The sequence below is a fragment of the Tympanuchus pallidicinctus genome, unplaced genomic scaffold (assembly GCF_026119805.1).
Source record: "Tympanuchus pallidicinctus isolate F22 unplaced genomic scaffold, pur_lepc_1.0 scaffold8, whole genome shotgun sequence".
Taxonomy (NCBI): Eukaryota; Metazoa; Chordata; class Aves; order Galliformes; family Phasianidae; genus Tympanuchus; species Tympanuchus pallidicinctus.
Window position 1 is genome coordinate 26,481,998 of NW_026294802.1, and position 13,261 is coordinate 26,495,258.

At 37.1% G+C, this 13,261-nt stretch overlaps 2 protein-coding genes across 6 annotated transcripts in view; one reads left to right on the forward strand and one right to left on the reverse strand.

Annotated features, from left to right (window-relative positions):
- Window positions 1–13,261, reverse strand: part of LOC128073438 (uncharacterized) — a 381,873-nt gene that overhangs the window by 35,298 nt on the left and 333,314 nt on the right. The gene's annotated exons all lie outside the window — the stretch shown is intronic.
- CAPS2 (calcyphosine 2) overlaps window positions 1–13,261 on the forward strand; it is a 35,005-nt gene that overhangs the window by 1,574 nt on the left and 20,170 nt on the right. For 3 of the 5 annotated variants that reach the window (XM_052668350.1, XM_052668349.1, XM_052668353.1), the window contains exons 3-8: window positions 892–938; window positions 1,911–1,956; window positions 2,078–2,197; window positions 6,588–6,743; window positions 8,974–9,096; window positions 11,771–11,838. In XM_052668350.1, coding sequence (XP_052524310.1) covers window positions 892–938; window positions 1,911–1,956; window positions 2,078–2,197; window positions 6,588–6,743; window positions 8,974–9,096; window positions 11,771–11,838 — 560 coding nt within the window. The remainder of the gene's footprint in view (window positions 1–891; window positions 939–1,910; window positions 1,957–2,077; window positions 2,198–6,587; window positions 6,744–8,973; window positions 9,097–11,770; window positions 11,839–13,261) is intronic. The other 2 variants (XM_052668351.1, XM_052668354.1) reach the window with 2 other exon arrangements.

A 13,261-nucleotide genomic window follows, 5' to 3' on the forward strand; every position in this document is an offset into this window, starting at 1 on the left:
GTTAGTTTGAGGAGTAAGACTGCGTTTTTTGTCCCTTAAAGACTTTTCACATATTTCACCACAAGGTGGTGGTGTTCGTTATGTGCGGCTGCTCTGAGACAGATTTTCTTTTTTTTTTTGTCTTTTTTTTTTGTCTTTTTTTTTATTTCTTCCCTTCCCGTCCCCTCCCGAACCTAAATACCCTTTTCTGAAGACACCAGAGGCTGGTGGTGCTAAGTTTTGAACTCTCTTTTCCAGGGGTATGCTGCCAGGGTGTGTGGGGAGGAAAGCAATTAACAGTTCTGTGATGGCTTTCAAATCATGCGTGCATTAGGCCACAGCTGGAAGCAGGATGCTTGCACAGTTCAGGGTGCAGTGCTGACATGTATATGTTAAGGTCTTTTAAAAAACAAGGTGCTGCAGAACATCTGTGAGCCACATATTTTTTTTTTTCCCAACTGGAAGGCCAGCTGGAGGAATTGCTCCTGGCTCGATGTAAGCCAGCTGTCCGTCTGTGCTGTGGTTTCAGTTTATGGGCTGGCTGAGGGCTGGCTCAGAAACATTCCATGCCATCATCCATGTGACCTTAAACCTGGTGAGCAGTTGTTGTATGAACAAAATCTCAGAAACATGGATTATTTTTAATGTATTAATAGCCGGTGTGGATGTTGTCTGTATTCTTAATGTCAAGAAAACTTTCTGTATTGACAAATACTGAATATTCTTGTTTCAAGATCTGTAAGAATCAACTTTTGGTGAAAAGCTTTTGTTTTGTCCTTTTCTTAGTGCTATCTCAGTCAAATACATACATCAGATATCTGGAGACATTGGTTCTAAACAAAGGCAGGCTGAAAGAGACAACTGTGTGTTTACCTCCTGACCTCTGTCAGCATTAATAATGTGTCCTTCTAGGGTTGGAGACCAGATACACGTGCTGCTCGGGGTCCTCGCCCCCCAGAGTAAGTCTGCTCATGTTTTTCTGAATCAGATTTCATCTGATTTCTTTAATAATTTACACCATACACTTGCATTTCTATTGATAAGTAAATCAGCATTGCATGAAATTTATCATCTTAAGGCTGTTTTCTGTGACATGTTAAAAGCAAAAATGTTCAATGCATTATTTACATTAGTGAAGTGCCTTACAGCCACTGTATCTTTCTATGTTATTTTCCAGCTGTGTGTCATTATGGCCTTGTTGTTCATATCTGCATCAAAGAACTTCAACTTTTTGTGTACTATCAGTCAGTTTGTAATGAAAAACAACTGGAAATTAATGAGCTCTATTATTTGTAGAAGCAATCATGTTATAATAGGGTTGTTTGGAAATACTGGCAGTAAAATTCAGTCCCCCCCGAGGGTAACTGAGGTAAAGATGTAAGACACAGAAATTCTTAAATAAATCTGTGATATTTTCATTTCTTTAAGCAGAAGTGTGTGTGTGTGTGTGTGTGTGTGTGTGTGTGTGTGTGTGTGTGTGTGTATACACACTGAAGTATAATTTGCTCCCACTATGTAGTTAGGTTCCACTGTTTAGTCTAGTTCAGATAATTGAGAATGCTTGCATCCTGAGGAATTATTGCTTCCCTGTGGGCTCTCTGGTGACTGGTTGTAGAGGGATGTTTCCACAGACCTGCTGTGGAAAATGGAAATAAGAATTCTTGATTTATGATCTGTTGCTTTGCTGGGGCTGTCTGAGGCTGGGAAGGAAGGAGAACCTTGCAGGGGCCTTTTGTGGTTGCTGGTGTGAAGGAGGAAAAACTAATTGTCTGGCTCCTGAGGGGCTAATAAACGTTTCCTAAGTAGGCTGTTTCTGGTTGTAAGGAAACTTTTGTGTAGGTACTAATAGAAGTAACTATTGGAGTTTGTTTTTAATGTAACTGGAAAAATAAGAAACGCATTGTTCCTAAAATCATTTTAACTTCCTGCAGGGTGCCGTGCCTAGATCTAGGGAGGCTGGGAGATTCTGATGATGAGGTAATTATAAATTAATTTGGTCTTGAATAGTTTTTAGAATTCACGTGTTGCAAGAACTTACCAAATACGTTTCTGAATATTAAAAACAAACAACCCGATCACTTGTCCTTTCTTGTTTTAGGATGGGAACTCTTACGTACCGTGCAGTAGAAGTTTTCCTCACACAGGCTCTCTAAATTCATCTTCGGATTGGAGAACGTCATTAGAAATGCCACATGGGCAGCAGCTACCATCTCAACAGGTCAGTCTCTCATAACAAATCTGTTTAAAATGTGCCCCTTCAGTAGTAATTTGGAGAAAGTAGTTCAGTATTTTAGTATCATCATACAGGTTTTTTTGTTTTTTTTTTTTCTTTCTCCTTCGATTACATTCTCAAATCCAGTTGCTAATGGTCCAAAGTAATTTTGTCAAAGGAGTTTCTACTGAGAAGCCTATAGCATATTTTGAAAATCCAATGTTTGTTTAATGCCTGAGCTCATCTTCATTGGTAGATGCATTTATCCTTCTCTTAGTAACTTGCAAGAGATATATTAATAACTAGCTTTATTAACAGTTTGTCAAAGAAACTGAGTAGCATTGAGATAGCATGTAACTCTATCCTTCTGATCTGTTGAAGTTAAAAGGTGAGATCAATAGTGATCATTAAGCATATGACTGAAAAAAAACAACCTAAGCTTACAAACAGTAAAGTATTCTTTCTATGGAAGAACAGTTACTTTTGAAAAGGGAACTTTTGGAATTAGGTACAGATATTTCTCTCAGACTTTTTTTCAGTCTCTTTAAAATATAACTGTTTGATATTAATTTTGAAAGTATGCTCAGTTGGTCTGAGCACTTTCATTGTTAAAATTTCCCAATCATCTACCAGCATTATTTTCTGGTTGACTAAAACTTAATCACTGCAAATCTTTGATGCTTTATAAGGAATATCAGTAGTACAGATGGTTCTGTAAAACATTCTGATTTAAAAATTGCAGCACTGTTCAGGGTCAGCGTCCAGTATAATAAATGTAAGAGTTAATTGCTCAGATAGTTTTCCTTTGAACGTTGATCTGAGTTAAGTTTGGAAAAAATAAGTGACAGTTTTTTATTTGACCATTCCATACATCTGAGATTTTGCTAATTACTATTTAATTTCTCTTTTTAACAGATTTCTAGAATGTCTTGTCAGATGAAAAGAGAGGTAGGTTAAGCAATATGCACTGACAAAGTTAGCAACTGAGTAGTAAACACAGCAGTGGATGGTCTGAAAGTGTAGTATGTTTCAACATCTTTTGTGTTGCAGGAAGTAGCTTATTTAACAGTCTTCTTAATTTGTCATTCTGCATCCTAGGGTATTTTGAAAATGTTTCAAAAATGATAATTAGAGAGAAAATGCTGACGCTTAATACAACACTTCTCTGTTAGTGATCCCTAAATATTTGAGAGGTGAAGTATCTGGAGCTTTTAAACCAACATATTTTTTCTGTCATTGTCATGCACTTAACATAAACTCTGTAATGTTCTATTTGTGCAATTTTATTTGGTTAGAGTGCAGGAAATACCCTGACTTGCCAGTGTTATCTGGAAGAACTAGGAAGTACTTTCTACTGTTTAAAAACCTATTATTCCAGAAATATTTAACTTGAACCTAAGAACTACTGAGTGGCTATGTCTGTCTAGAGCACTAGCGCTGCCAGACATAAAACAATTATGAATACATTTACATATATTAATCTCTATTCCTAATTTATTGACCTGTATGGCAGGACTCCAGATTGGCTGGCACTCAAAGGTGAATCTGCCAGTATCTTCATTTTGTTTGTATGACCAGGTGGTTTCCAACTTGAAATAAAATATATTTAAATCTGAAATATTTAGTAGGTTTTTTTTATTTTTATTTTTATTTTTTTATTTTAATGGAGAAAATATGGAGCACTGTGGAGTAGGAGAGAATTAAAAAGTTAGTATATAACTTCATTCCTGCGCGTTGTGTCTCTTGCATGTACTCATGGGTGCTGTAAAATCAAACACTGAATTGCAGTAGACCAGTCTCTAGAGGGGTTTTGGTTTGATTGCCCTTGCCAAATGCTGTCTGTCTGGTCCTTGCAATTTCACAGTATAAGCTGTAGCCCCTGGGCTGTAAGCACGCTGCTCCAGGCTGTGCCTCCCTGTCCTCCACACTTTGTAGAAGTCTCTCTCCTGATTGATCTTGTCATTTCCTCCAGAGAAGGCACAGTCTCCTTTCTACCCTCTATCCCCTTCTTCATACTTCTTTACTTCATCCTGTCTTACTGAAAGTAACTGGTAAAATTATGAATAAAAATAGAAAAGCGTAAAACACATCCATCACAAAAACAAATAGAAGTATTTTTCTGAAGAGGTTTTCTGAATATAAATAACACTGATTTGCTGCAGCTTCTCGCTTACTCTTTATTACTGTTTAAGCTTCTGCATGCTGCCTGAAGCCTAACTCCTTTGTTGTTTCTTAGAGTTCACAGCTAATGAGTATGTTCATTAATTTAGGCAATATGTATGGATTGTACAAATTGAGATAACTGGACTAGGAGTGCTTTAGTTCTCAGAATATCTCTGTATCCAACAAAAGTATTTATACACATTTTAAAATGCACCTGTAAGCACTAGGGAAAGAAAAAGAAAAGGCACAGCCCTGCCAAGAAGAGCTTCTGGGTACTGGTGAATAGGAAGCTTAATATGAGCTTGCAGTGTGACCTCACAGCCCAGAAAGCCACCATATCCTGGGCTGCATCAAAAGAAATGTGACCAGCAGGTTGAGGGAGGTGATCCTGCCCCTCTGCTCTGCACTGGCCAGGCGTTACCTGGCGTACTGCATCCAGATGTGGAGTCCTCAGCACAGCAGAGATGTGGACCTGTTGGAGTGCGTCCAGAGGAGGGTCACAAAAATGATCCAAGGGATGGAACACCTTCTCTGTGAGGATAGCTGAGAGAGCTGGGCTCTTCAGCCAGGAGAAGGCTCAGGGGAGGAGTGATTTTTCAGTATCTAAAGGGGACCTACATGAAAGATGGAGACAGACTCCTTATCAGGGTCTCTTGCGATGGAACACTGGAAAAATGTTTCAGTCTAAAACAGGAGATTTAATTGGGTATAAGGAAAGTGTTTTTATGACAAGAGTAGTGAAGCACTGGAACAGGTTGCCCAGAAGTGTGGTGGAAGCTCCATTCCTGCAGAGACTCATGGTCAGGCTGGATGGGGCCCCTGGGCAACCATCATCTGGCTGTAGGTGCCCCTGTTCATTGCAGGGCAGTTGGACTAGAAGACCTTTAAAGGTCTCTTCCAACTCAAACAATTCTATTTTTACTGCAAATTATCTATTTTCCTTTGTATGGCACTATGATCACAGTGCATACATACTTCAGTTGCTATACTCCTCTTAGCTTTGGATGCCTATGGTTTCACTTGGTTTACTTTTTTTTTTTTTAATATGTTCATACAAGGAACATATTCATATCTTCTCCACTTTCCTTTATCTTGTCTGCTCCCTTTCTGCCTTTGTTATGTCTTAAATACTGTAGTGCTAAATTTACAGTAATGCATCTTCTGTTCATTTACTTTCTTTTAGCCATCTCTTTCTCTTCTTATTGTTTATTTTGCCTGACTTTTGGGGAGAAGACTTTTCAAGCAGTTCTGAAATATTAAGGTCACATTCCTCTCAGCGAGTGCCCTTTATTTCTATGTTGCTTGCTTCTGTGGCCCTGACTGAGCATTCCTTTAGCAATATATATTCCAGGTTCCTCAGTAACAGACTGTGTAAGTAAATCTTTCCAAAATAGGTCACTTTTGGAATAATAATTTGAATGTGGTCTTACCGTTCAGGGATTAACTAGTAAAGACATATGGATCCCCTTTTGAATGAGAAAGTTGCCCTTTAAAGAACGTTTTGAAGATCTGAGTTTCTTGAAAAAGAACTTTCTAGAACAGGACTGTTTACTGATGTCCATATCCAGCATTTCTACTTGACACATCTCATCTTGAGACATTTTTGTTAGCGTTGAGGAGATATCAATTAAACATTGAAGGTATTGGTTATTCAGGAAGAGAAGAAAGAATGGAGTTTTGAGCTTATCATCTTGCAACTGTTTCTACTCATCAGCCTCCATTGCACAGACTGCTGAAAGGAATGTAAAGTTGGGAAGATACTTAGTTGGCTTCATAGCCTTTTCAGCTGATGTTTTCAGGAAGGGAGTGGATCTCCTAATACTCGTCTACTATTGGAATCTTTGACTGAAAACAGTCCATCAGCCTAGTTTCAGCCCTTCAGAATCAGTTGTCGGAATACCTGTTTAATTAATCTGTAATGTCTTATAGGACAGCACCAATGAATCTTAACTTTGCATAAATGTATTTGGCTGTGTACTACTTTGATTAAAAAAGAAAAAGGCAGATTTCGTAGAACTCTACGAAAATTCAGTGTGAATTTGCAGTCATGCACTTTGTTTTTTTTCTTAATGTGAAGCATAGTGTCAAATAGTTTCAGAAGTTATTGCAAATGGGAATTATGAAAATGCTGTCCTCTTTTAAGATCCCAACCAGAGGCATTTATATTGATTACTCTTTCTGTAAAAAGAAAGACTAGTTTGTATTGATTATTCTGCGTTCTGTTGTGGAGCAGAAGACACTACCAGAAAATCTGCCAACCCCTACAGACAAATATAAACTGAAGTATCGTCAGTATGAAGCAGATATGAAGGCAGAGTATAAGCAGCACACTGAGAGAACTGCAGAAAAGAAAAAAATCCACCTCCAATGTCCAGAAGCTTCAGTAAAGGTGCTGGCAAAGTAGTAATTGCATTTTTAAGTGGTAAATGTTTGTTGGTATTTCATTCAATGTGTGAAGAGATTTGCATTTGTGTGTGTGTATATATATATTCTTCCATGTATTAATTTTAAAGACATTTCCATATATGCTTTTGGCATTTAACACTTAGCAGGGAATAGACTCCAAGAAGTTTACTTCAGCTGCTGTGTAGAATGAGAGATGGTGGTCCTTGTAAATACGCTTCTGTTCTCTGCTATCATAATGTTTGCCCTCATAGCGCATGTCTGGCCTGGGCACTGAGATTAGAGTGATTGGTGGGGATGAGCCTGGAGCCTAAGAAGATAAGTGACAGAGGAAGGATCTTGGTAAAATGTTTTTTCCAAATATGGAAATACATTCAGGCTTTTTTTTTTTTTTTTCCTCCCCCTGATTATTCTGTTGAATTAAGTTTGTACCAAGGACTTAGAAAAGAAATGGTGAAATAAGTGGTCTGAGCCTTTAAGAAATATTAGTGCTGAAAATGGACAGAAATATGGAGCTAAAAGAATGGAAAATAATATCTGTACTTTTTGTCTTTACCTTTTGTAAGATCCAGCACTTGTAGTCTACAAAGCTTGGACTGCAAGCTGTGTTAAATCTACCAGGTTTCTTAATTGTTTAAAAGTAAAACTGAGCAGCAAACAAGGGAAGATCAGGTTCTTGAGTGAAGGTGCCCAGCAAGGAACAAGAAACAGAAATGAGCATATTATATGAGGACTGGTCAAAGCTAGTCTGTTCTGACCACTTCAGAGTGTTAATGACATACAATATTCAGAATATTAATGGCTAAATACACAGTTGTTGAGCTAATAAGCGCTGCCTATTGCTTTTCAGATATAAAGTTTGTCATAATTGACAACGAGATTATTTTATTTGCTTGGTGTTCAGTAGCATGAGGAGAGATGGTTTTGTAGAAAACAAAGATTTTTTTTATTGCTTGGGCTAAGGTCTCTTTTGCATATATTACTTATAATTTTAAAGGATTTTCTCCCCTTAGAGCCATACTTCTGATATTCAGATAATACTTGGAGAACATACAGAATCTTTATTTATGGGTACTTCAAGTAAAAACTGAGTGAAGAAAACAAATTTGTTGTCTTGTTAAGTGCTTTTATGTTTGATGGTGGGTCCATTCTGGTGTTTTGTTGCAGTATTACTTTTGTTTTTGTTTCCACTCCTGCACACCAGACTGACACAGTGATGTCATCTGTTTTCCAAGGAGTGAATCCTTTATATATTGTTCTGCAAGCCCATCAAAAAGGTATTTATGTGAGTGGCCAAGTGAGTCTGAAACTGAAGGATTGGGCCCAAGCCTAAACACAGAGAAAAGGCAGGACTGGCCCATTCCAGTGCATTTGGGTTCAAGACAGGTGAATGCCAAGCACCAGAAGCTGTGTCTGTCAATTCTTGTGGCAGATATCAATATAATATCTAACTAAGAAAATTAATCCGCTAGACATTATTACTATCGTATTAAATAATAAATCAAACCTTCATTGGATTTCAAGATATTATTTTGTTCCATTATTGAAACTTGTAACTTTTCTTCCCTGAAAAGAAGCTGCTCCTACAGTAGTGTGGATAATAATTTGTCCCTACTGATTTGTCTCCCATGTTTCCTTTTTTCCAAGGTCTGTAATCCTCCATGTGGGAAATACTTCTGTAATCTACTCAGGCTGATTTAGAAGTCTCTTAGAGCCAGTTCACCCACACTCTTCAGTTCTTTCTCCTATCCAGGCAGTATTTTAACTTCTTTGCTGATCAAAAAGCAGCACCTCTGTGACTGAGATCTTATACACCTGATGGCAAATCTTTTGCTTTATCTTCAGTGTTCTTAAACAGAACAGGGAGAGCTCTTGTCTTCTTCAGAGAGGTACTCACAGTCCACTTTCTCCCTGACTTGCTGCTGGTTTTCAGCAAAGTTTGTAGAACCATGACATTTTTTGAGATTTTATTTTGTTGTTATTTTCTTGTTTCAGTATGATTGGAAGTTGGTAAGCATTGAGAAGTTGGAAGGCAATACTAGTGAGCAAAATCTGTAGGTTCTGTTTTAATAGAAAGCTAGGCTTACAATTTCTTTGCCTTTTTAATTATCATAAAAGTCGGATAAAGAAACTTCCCAAAAATGCTTTTTAATAAATTAAGGAATTTGTTTAGATGTTAAGAATTTGATTTCTGAAAATAATTTATTTTTGCTTAGGGTTCACAGTTTGAAGATGGGCACAATGATGGTCTTACAGCTCTTGATGAGAAAGCTCTCCTGCAACAATGCTACACAAGCAAGCCCTACAATGTGCAACACAGTATGAGGAAATCAGAAGCTGTAAGTGTTTTGGCTGTTGGACTGTTAGCTGTCTCTGTACTTGTAGAATGACTTGAAGGTGTTCAGTAGAAGTTAGGCTCTTGATTTGGTCCTAGTCTCTAATTGTCATCACAGGAGTTTAAGCATTTGTTTTGACAGGAGCTAAGTTGAGTAATCCAGTGAGCAATTTTAAAATCTCATGTGCAATGCTTGTTCTTTTTTAAGCTGTAATGTGAATAAGTGAGAACGCGTGTTAAAAGCCAGTAAGTACAACTAAAAAGACCAGCTGAGTGACTTGTGTGAATCTGACTGTACGGTTCTACGTTTTCTAGTCTCTAGCCTGTACATGAGCCTGTATTCTGTGGTGCATGGATTTCATGATTCTGTCAGCTTTTACTCTGACTCGTTTCCAGAGTAAATGGTCTTATTTTCCTCATTAACTGTTGGAATGGAGTATGTGATTGATAACCCTCCTCGTAAGCAGTATGGACTCTGCTGTTGGCATTAGATTAGCTGGCTTTGGATGTCTCCAAGCTCCAAGGGTGGATTGAATTCTACAGCGTTTATCAGCAACAGTGTTTCTGTGCTGCTTCACTATTCCCTTTGTGAAGTACTTCTTCCTATCACCATTGTTAAGCCTCAGAAGGCCCAGTTTGTAACTTTGGTCTCCTGATGGCTGGCTGCTATCTGAAGGAAAAAAAAAAAAGTTTGGCTGTCGTCTTTGCCCTTTGGTTGTAGGATGCTTTTAGAACACCCCATACCTGCTTCCTTTGCAGTCTAAACAAAACCAGACTCCCTTAGTTTCTCTTTCCAGTTTCTTCTGTTCAGATCCTCTGTTGGATCCTCTCCAGTTTCCTTTCATCCTTATTAATTTTGTGGTGAAGGCAGCCCCCCAAACTGGAAACAGATGCAGCTTTGCTGTTACAAGAGGAAATACTAACTTCTCTTATGTTGACGTACTCAGTATGTTTCTTTTATTTCTTACGTAGACACAATTCTTACTCTTTTTAGGACTGTTCAACAGGACTATTGTCCATGTAAGGCTAAATTTTAAATTTGGGGTCATTTGAAGTGGTGAAGAATCTTAAAATTTTAGGTACTGCTTGATTCAGTATTTTCACGTGCAGAGTGATGGCCTTCAGAACTTCATTTTGAAGGTATTATTGAACAGAATTAGCATTCTAACATCCTGATGGAATAAGCCATGATAATTGTATGAGACTATGAAAGTAAATAAAATAAATGAAAAATTGTTTGTTCATTACTAAGCACTGAAGTTCATGTCATTGCAAACATATGTTTGATTTCTGGTCTTGCTAAAATGAATGTGAATATTGTGCTATTGAGGTCACCATTCATTTTCATGATCAGAAAATCTCTTTAGAAAGTACTCTGACGAAGACTTTCCTGTTCATTATTTCTAAAATAAATCTAAAAATCTATACAATACAGTTGGTATAATGGGCAGGAGGGGAAGTTTGACGTACTTTCAGATTAACTACTGCTAAATCAAATAAGCTGAAGAGACTGATAAAAGGAGCAGTGCAGAACAGCCAAATGGCAGGTACACTGCAGCTGGCATGCTTTAAAAGGAAGCCAGCAGGTTTCTGAGGGACTCTCTGAAGCTCTTTTGTTACTGATTAGCACTCATGGTTACACAGGCTGCCTATCTCTTTCTAGGAGCATCTCTTAGGTTCTCTCATATTCAAGATTCTGATAGAAGTGGTAATAATAGAAAAAATTAGAAGTAACAACTGCTTATGTAATAATTAAATTGGATATGTGTTGCCTCCATTGTAGGCATTTGATTTTTAAACTACATTTAAAAATTTGCTTAAGAATACAAAGTACTTTTAAAAGTTTTGTTTACTATGATCATTACTAAAACTTTTAATGCTAAAATAGATCGTCTCTTAAATTTTCTTGAGGTTTGGAATGAGAATTACCTTATCTAATATGAATTACAGTAAGCATAAAAATATCATAAATCTTCAGCTTCAGAACACATTATAAATCATTGAAGAGGTTGCCTAAGCTCCTAGAAAGGATAATCTCTCTTTTCTCATAGGTAAAATGGGAGGATTGAAAACAAATATCAGTGTAGCAAAGAAGTTCAGAGATCTGGAATGTGAAATGAAGCAAGATAGTAGAGCCTAATTGTTGCCAGTGGCCTCCATGCTGACCATAGGCATCCTCATGTGCCTTTGGTTTCTCTTGCTGTGAAATGAATAATGATTGATAATCAAACACTTTACAGTGAAGGGCACAAGATTGTGGTTGAGTGTTATCCTAAAAATGCAGTAAGATCCTGCTAAATCACCTTCCTCCTCCGAATATTTGTTCTTTTACAAGAACAAGTTATTCAGATTGGCCTTTTCCATCAGAAAATTGTTCTGGCATGCCGCAAGTATGAACTGAAGAATGAGACTATATCTTTGAAGAGTTTTTAGCTAAACATTGCTGGAGGTGGAATCCCTCTCTCTGAATGTAGATCTGTGTGTAGCAGAGAACATTATTTGTCTTTTAGTTACACAAATAGGATTTGATTCAAAAAGATGGAAAAAACCTTCAAAATTCCAAATGAATTGTAACATTAATAGGATTAAGACATCTGAATGCTGTCTTAAAAGCTAATTTATTTTTTGAACTGCTTGTTGTTATATTCCCTTTGCATTTGGTTACTTTTCCATTATAGGAGGATGTTGCTGCAGAGAGAAAGAAACAGGCTGTGGTAGAACAAGTGATGCTAGATCAGTTATGCAGGTAAGTGGATTTTTAATGTAAAACTACGGCTTTCCTTACTGAAGAATTTAGGTTCAGGAGTGGCTTCTCTTGCCTACGTGTTTTGATCATCTCATTGTAGCTCGTATTATGTAGTACTACTATTTGTAAAATCCCTTTAAATGGAAATTGTTTTTCATTTAAAAGACTCCGTAATTAAAAAAATCAATTTCAAGTGCTTTAAGTTCCTTTTTCTCTGAGAAAAATTGTTAATTTTATACCGGAAGCTTTAAGGATTTCACAATAACAGTACATAAATAACCCTCTTGTACCTCTGCAAAATATATGGATTCCTGTCGTTACAATTATTTTTTATTTTCTATCCTAAGTCTGTTACCTTTATTAATGTTTTTTTTTTAATATCTCTCTGAAGTTGAAGGCTAAGTTTAGGTTGGATGCCAGGAGACACTTCTTTACAGAAAGGGTTGTTAAGCACTGGCATAGGTTGCCCAGGGAGGTGGTTGAGTCGCCATCCCTGGATGTGTTTAAAAACCGTTTGGATGTGGTGCTCAGGGACATGATTTAGTGGAGGGTTGTTAGTTAGGGTGGTATGGTTGGGTTGTGGTTGGATTCAATGATCTTTAAGGTCTTTTCTAACCTGAGCGATTCTATGAAGGAGTATTATACCAGTGTTAAGCGTGCAGGAAATAAGGGAGCAAATGAAGTTAACTGATTGAGGTTGTACAAGGAAGCTCTCCGAACTTCATTGCTCTCCTTCAGCTCTGAGAAGTCATTGGTTCTATATAGAACGATTTCATCATAGATTAAGGGGAAAAAAAAGTAACTTACCTGTGAAGATGAGTGTAATTAAGACATCTTACTATTGTTCCTATAAATTTGTTCTCGTTTCTATGTATGCTTTAATATTTCAGAGTTTTACCTAAGCTGTCTGGTCGTGGTACTATGAGATGGTATAAACTGGTGTAACGTAATTTCGATTTCATATTACTTTATGCTTGCTAAAAATTTTACATAAGTAGCTCCTGCTGTAAACCCTTCTGTTGGCAAATGTCAGAACAATATTCAGTAGTGCTGCAGTTGCATCAGGATGAACTTTCTGTTTAAGAAATCTCTCTATTTACCTTCCATATATAACCATGCCAGAACTGCCAAAATAGTGTCAGAGAGCAAAATGTTAATCGAGGAAGATTAGTTCAAAACTATTGCACAGCAAATCTATTAACAAAAGTGCAAAAGGTATTTTGATTTGTTTTAATACAGCCAATCTTGCAGTAAAATCCTTGTAACTAATACACACTCAGTATGGATGGCTCACTGTGGATCAAAGAGAACTCTATAAACATAAGTTGTATCAGTACAAAATTATTTTTCCTTCTGAGTATTTTTAAGGGTTTTTTTCTCTTGTTTACTTGTTAAACAACTACAGAGAATATAAAAATATTCA